Genomic DNA, 7,500 nt, shown 5'->3' with positions numbered 1-7,500 from the left:
GGTGATAATCGTGCAGCTCTGATGAGTTTGATTATAATGACTTCGTACGCTAGTGTTTCTGCTGAGGTGAAACTGATTTGTCATTTCGGTGGTTGTCTATCAAGGGCAAACGTGTGTGTGTGCTCGTCAGTACAGTGTTTATGTGTGTGTGTGTGATCCTGCTAGTGTGATCTGCCACATCACCATGGTGACGGTGCCCTCTGTGTGTGAGCCCCCCCCCCCCCCCCCCCGTAATGAGCTCTATTGCACTGTCTCTCTCCTCCAGCAGCTCTGAGAGACGCACACGCACACACACACACACACACAGACGGAGCTGAGAGAGAGCTACTAACAGGGGGAAATTAAGACTTTTAATTACAAATTATTTTTGTATATTTTTTTTTTTTTTGCCCACCAAATATTTTTTAATATATATTTTTATATAAGCTTTTTTTTTTTTGCTTTCAAATATTTTTAAATACTTATTTTAATATTTCTTTATTAATTATTATTTTTGTAATATATTTATTTACATTTTTTTTAAATATTTTTAATATATATAGAGAGAGATATTTATAATATATTCTTTTTTTATTGTTTATCTCCCCAAATATTTTTAAATGCGTATTAGTTTATTATTTCTTTATTAATTAATATTTTTAGTATACATGTATTTTCATTTTTTTGCCCAACAAATATTTTTATTGTAATATTTTAAATATTGCCTTATTAATTTATATTTGTATTATGCATGTATTTTAATTTTTTTCCAACAAATGTTTTAAAATAATATTTATATTTTAAATATTTATTTGATATTTTAGTATATATTTATACTTTCTTTTTGCCCCCAGCATTAACCAGCACATTTATTCTCAATTCACATATATATTATAACTCACTATATACAGCAAAAATCTGAGACCATGTTGAAGATATGGTGTCAAAATCTAATTTAAAACTGGCAATAATCATAAAGTTGTAGGGTTTGTGGAGATTGGTGGCCAGGTAACAGTCAGTTATGTCACTGTTCATCTCTAGTCAGCAACAGTTGCTAAGGCCCTATTGGTCAGTAACCCTTTACCTTCGACCTGCAGAGGTCAGTCACTGTCTCTCTGAGGTACAAGTGTGTGTGTGTGTGTGTGGGTGTGTGTGTGTGAGAGAGAGAGAGAGAGAGAGAGAGATTTAGACAGAACAGAACAGTTTGATGTTATCAAGTTGATAAACTAATCAGCACATACAAATGTTGATCAAAATATCTATCAGTGTGTGTGAGTGTGTGTGTGTGTGTGTGTGAGTGTGTGTGTGTGTGTGTGTTTGAGTGCCTTGTCAACTACCTGAAATAAAAGAAGTTTCCGTTTTTTTGCATTTTATTTTATTTCAGTTAAAGTTTATTTTATTTCAAGTAACAACGTTTTTACATATATATATATATAGATATAGATATATTTTTTTAGTTTTTTAGTTACAGAAATCGCTTCTTAAGAACTACAACAAACGGCTGGTAGAGACTACAGTGAGCTTCTCCACAGGTTAGTGACATCACCAACCCTAAAATTTACATAAACCCCGCCCCCGGAACGTGATTTATAGATTATCAAGACAGAATATGCTAATGAATGACTAGTAGATCGTTAACTCCACATCAGCTGCATAAACTCATCAACTAACCGTTCAGAAATGTCCTGTTGCTTCTACATGTCACTTCTAGAGTCTCTCCATCTTTGTCCGACTAAAGGCTACGTTTTTTAAATTTTCAGTGAATGTGTGTGTGAGGTAATCTAAGCTGCTTAGAGCGAGCTCTTGAAGCTCCGCCCCCTGCGCCGGGAGCAGCAGCTCATTTGCATTTAAAGAGACACACACAAAGACAGCGTGTTTTTGCTCACCCTCAAAAAGTGACAATTTTAACATGTTATATAATAATATCTGTGGGGTATTTTGAGCTGAAACTTCACACACACACTCTGGGGACATCAGAGACTCATTTTACATCTTGTGAAAAGGGCATTATACCACTGCTTTACCTATAAGAACCCTGCATGCAATTAATTAATTAATTGGACTAATTATTCAGCATATCAAAAAATGAATTAGATGATTAATAAGGTGCTTCTTGATCATGTAATGTTAATATGCCTCTGACCTGGAATCAGTGTAAATATCAAATTATACTGGAACATGAATTTATTTTGAAGTAAATAAACCCAAAGGCAGTCCAGCACACAGAGTATCTCTCTCTCTCTCTCTCTCTCTCTCTCTCTCTCTCTCTCCCTCCCTCTCTCTCTCTCTCCCTCTCTCCCTCTCTCTCTCTCTCTCTCTCTCTCTCTCTCCCTCTCTCTCTCTCCCTCTCTCTCTCTGCACACTAATGAGAGCGAGTGAACTGCAACTCCCCGCGTCTCCGTCTCTCTGCTCTCATTCCTTTGTGCTTGTTCTTTTTTTAACCTTTCCCTCTCTCTCTCTCTCTCTCCCTCTCTCTCGATCTCTCTCTCTTTCCACTCTCTCCTCCCTCTCTCGCTCTCAGTGTGTGTGTGTGTGTGTGAAACAGACGCCCATGTGAGCAGAGTCTCGGTGGTCTGGAGCAACAGCGCAGGAGAATCTCAACGCCACCATTCCAGCGTTCGGCTCCGGCATGTGAGAAGATGTCGGTGGGAGGCTGTGCGTGTCCCGGTGAGTGTGTGAGTGTGTGTGTGTTTGTGTGTGTGTGTGTCGGTCAGGCGCACGGAGAGGTTCAGATGTGCACGTAAACATGGCTGCCCGCGGTCTGACGTTTGACTTGTCTCGCGTTTGAAGTGCAGATGATGGGGAAAATGGAGGGTTCTGGTGCGCTGGAACAGCTGGTCTGCATCAGTGACGTTCCCGAGGTTTTCCCGGTCGTGTCAGGGCCTACATTTCTGAGTTGGGAAATGAAGATTTTGTGTGTTTAAATGTGTTTAAATGGCTGATCAGAAATGGCTTTATATGAGGAGTTTGTGAAGTGTCTTGATTACAGGGTAAAGGTCAGGGTGTGTTTAAAGCCGACCCCTGCCGTGTGTGTGACGCTCACACACACACACACACTTAACATCAAACACAGATGTGCTCACAGAGGAGAGTTAGCCTGATGTCATTAGTGTGTGTGCAGAGGCGATGTGGTTAATTGTGATTGAGAGACGTCACGTCTAACGGTCCGTTCACACCGGCGATAACTTTAACGAGGAAGTTCTAGTTCCACATCACGACTGTAACGATAACGACACTATAAAAACATCGACAGCCAATCAGAGTCCATCCTGCTTTAAAGCCCTGTGAGGACTCCAGATCAGAGCTCTGAATCAACACATTTTTCTAAATGTTTGTTAACGATCATTACTTCAGTGAGCTCAGTGTTTCTGCCTTAAAGAATACATTGTTTAAATTAATAACATTGTATCTAACTGTGATTTTGTGTATGTATATTTCTGAAATACACAACTTCCTCTGATATCAGATCACTGTAAACTGTAACGTGGACTCGTGTGTTTTCAGTAAAGCTGCTTTGAGACGGTGTGTGTTGTGGAAAGCGCTGATATAGTTCTGGTTCTGACTGTGATCAGCCCTTCACGTGTAGATCAACAAGTGGATGGAGACTCTCGGCTTCGTCTCTAGGAAAGTTTCGCTGTTTCTGAGTGATGACGAACACAGACGACGTGCTTCATGTGGACGGAGGCCCTCAGGGGCCAAACGGTCCTCCGCTCGCTCATGTCTTCTGTGTTTACAGCGTCAACTTATTTCATTATTATTTACTTCAGCGTGTCGGATGATCTGAGCGGAGTTCCTCTCCACATGTGAAGTACTCTGATGACTCCCTCATCCAGGGATGATGTTTGACAGCGTCTGAACACACGTGTTGATCACAGAGAACATTATGTGGAGGAATCATGAGGAGTTTAAATGAGAAGAATTCCCTCAAACTCAGATCCGCATTTTAACCTTTTTCACTCATTAAGAGCTTTGATGAATTTCTGTAGTTTCGTTTACACACACACACTCACACACACACTCACACACACATACTCACAAAACACACTCACACACTCACTTATACACACACTCACACTCACAAACACTCACACTCAAACACTCACACACACTCACACTCTCAAACACACACACACACACACACTCAAACACTCACACACACACACACACAAACACACACACACACACACACTCATTCACTCACTCACAGACACACACTCTCACACACACACACACACACACTCACTCACTCACAGACACACACTCTCACACACACACACTCACACACACTCACACTCTCACACACTCACACTCAAACACTCACACTCACTCAAACACACACTCACTCACACTCAAACAAACACACTCTCACACATACACTCACTCACTCACACACTCACTCACTCACACACTCAAACACTCGCACACACTCACTCTCACACATACACTCACTCACTCACTCACTCACTCACACACACTCAAACACTCGCACACACTCACAGACACACACATTCACACTCACTCACTCACTCACTCACTCGCACACACTCACAGACACTCACACACACTCACAGACACACACACTCACACTCTCACACACTCATTCACACTCAAACACTCGCACACACTCACAGACACACACACTCACTCACACTCAAACACTCACTCACACACACACACTCACACTCTCACACACTCACTCACACACACACTCTCACACACTCACTCACTCACTCACACTCAAACACTCGCACACACTCACAGACACACACACTCACAGACATACACACTCACTCACACTCAAACACTCACTCACACACACTCACACTCTCACACACTCACTCACACACACACTCTCACACACTCACTCACTCACTCACACTCAAACACTCGCACACACTCACACTCTCACACACTCACTCACTCACACTCAAACACACACTCACACTCACTCACTCACTCATACTCAAACACTCGCACACACTCACACTCTCACACACTCACTCACTCACACTCAAACACACACTCACACTCACACACTCACTCACTCACTCACTCAAACACTCTCACACACTCACACTCTCACACACACACTCACTCACTCACTCAAACACTCTCACACACTCACACTCACACTCTCACTCACACTCAAACACACACTCACACTCACTCACTCAAACACACTAACTCACTCACACTCACACTCTCACACACTCACTCACTCACTCAAACACTCTCACACACTCACACTCTCACACTCACACTCAAACACACACTCACACTCACTCACTCAAACACTCTTACACACTAACTCACTCACACTCAAACACACACTCACTCACTCACTCAAACACTCGCACACACACACTCACTCACTCACTCACTCACACTCAAACACACACTCACACTCTCACACACTCTCACACTCACTCAGTCAAACACTCTTACACACTCTCACACATACACTCACTCACTCACTCACACTCACACGTACTCACTCACTCACTCACACTCACAGACACACACATTCACACTCACTCACTCACTCACTCACTCGCACACACTCACAGACACTCACACACACTCACAGACACACACACTCACACTCTCACACACTCATTCACACTCAAACACTCGCACACACTCACAGACACACACACTCACTCACACTCAAACACTCACTCACACACACACACTCACACTCTCACACACTCACTCACACACACACTCTCACACACTCACTCACTCACTCACACTCAAACACTCGCACACACTCACAGACACACACACTCACAGACATACACACTCACTCACACTCAAACACTCACTCACACACACTCACACTCTCACACACTCACTCACACACACACTCTCACACACTCACTCACTCACTCACACTCAAACACTCGCACACACTCACACTCTCACACACTCACTCACTCACACTCAAACACACACTCACACTCACACACTCACTCACTCACTCATACTCAAACACTCGCACACACTCACACTCTCACACACTCACTCACTCACACTCAAACACACACTCACACTCACACACTCACTCACTCACTCACTCAAACACTCTCACACACTCACACTCTCACACACACACTCACTCACTCACTCAAACACTCTCACACACTCACACTCACACTCTCACTCACACTCAAACACACACTCACACTCACTCACTCAAACACACTAACTCACTCACACTCACACTCTCACACACTCACTCACTCACTCAAACACTCTCACACACTCACACTCTCACACTCACACTCAAACACACACTCACACTCACTCACTCAAACACTCTTACACACTAACTCACTCACACTCAAACACACACTCACTCACTCACTCAAACACTCGCACACACACACTCACTCACTCACTCACACTCAAACACACACTCACACTCTCACACACTCTCACACTCACTCAGTCAAACACTCTTACACACTCACTCACTCACTCACTCACACTCACACGTACTCACTCACTCACTCACTCACTCAAACACTCTTACACACTCACTCACACTCAAACTCACACACTCACTCAAACACTCTTACACACTCACTCACTCACTCACTCACTCACTCACACTCAAACACACACTCACACTCACACACTCACTCACTCACTCACTCAAACACTCTCACACACTCACACTCTCACACACTCACTCACTCACACTCAAACACTCGCACACACTCACACTCTCACACACTCACTCACTCACTCACACTCAAACACACACTCACACTCTCACACTCACACACTCACTCACTCACTCAAACAAACACTCTCACACACTCTCACACACACACTCACTCACACTCAAACAAACACACTCTCACACATACACTCACTCACTCACTCACTCACACACACTCAAACACTCGCACACACTCACAGACACACACATTCACACTCACTCACTCACTCACACACACTCAAACACTCTCACACACTCACAGACACACACACTCTCACACACACACTCAAACACTCACACACACTCACAGACACACACACTCACACTCTCACACACTCACTCACACTCAAACACTCGCACACACTCACAGACACACACACTCACTCACACACACACTCACTCACACTCAAACACTCACACACACACACACACACACACTCACACTCTCACACACTCACTCACACACACACTCACACACTCACTCACTCACACTCAAACACTCGCACACACTCACACTCTCACACTCTCACACACTCACTCACTCAAACACTCTCACACACTCACACTCTCACACACTCACTCACTCACTCACTCAAACACTCTCACACACTCACACTCTCACTCACACTCAAACACACACTCACACACTCACTCACTCACTCACTCACTCACTCAAACACTCTTACACACTAACTCACTCACACTCACACTCTCACACACTCACTCAATCACTCAAACACTCTCAAACACTCACACTCTCACACTCAAACACACACTCACAAACTCACTCACTC

At 43.5% G+C, this 7,500-nt stretch overlaps 1 protein-coding gene across 1 annotated transcript in view; it reads left to right on the top strand.

Moving 5' to 3' along the window:
* The first annotated feature begins 2,338 nt into the window (after window positions 1–2,338).
* Window positions 2,339–7,500, top strand: part of ldb1b (LIM-domain binding 1b) — a 45,489-nt gene continuing 40,327 nt past the window's right edge. Inside the window, exon 1 of the mRNA XM_084101731.1 lies at window positions 2,339–2,646. Coding sequence (XP_083957857.1) covers window positions 2,619–2,646 — 28 coding nt within the window. The 5' untranslated portion in view covers window positions 2,339–2,618. The remainder of the gene's footprint in view (window positions 2,647–7,500) is intronic.

This window comes from Abramis brama (genome assembly GCF_963993115.1).
Source record: "Abramis brama genome assembly, chromosome: 23".
Classification (NCBI taxonomy): domain Eukaryota; kingdom Metazoa; phylum Chordata; class Actinopteri; order Cypriniformes; family Leuciscidae; genus Abramis; species Abramis brama.
This window is presented reverse-complemented; position numbering and strand designations above follow the sequence as displayed.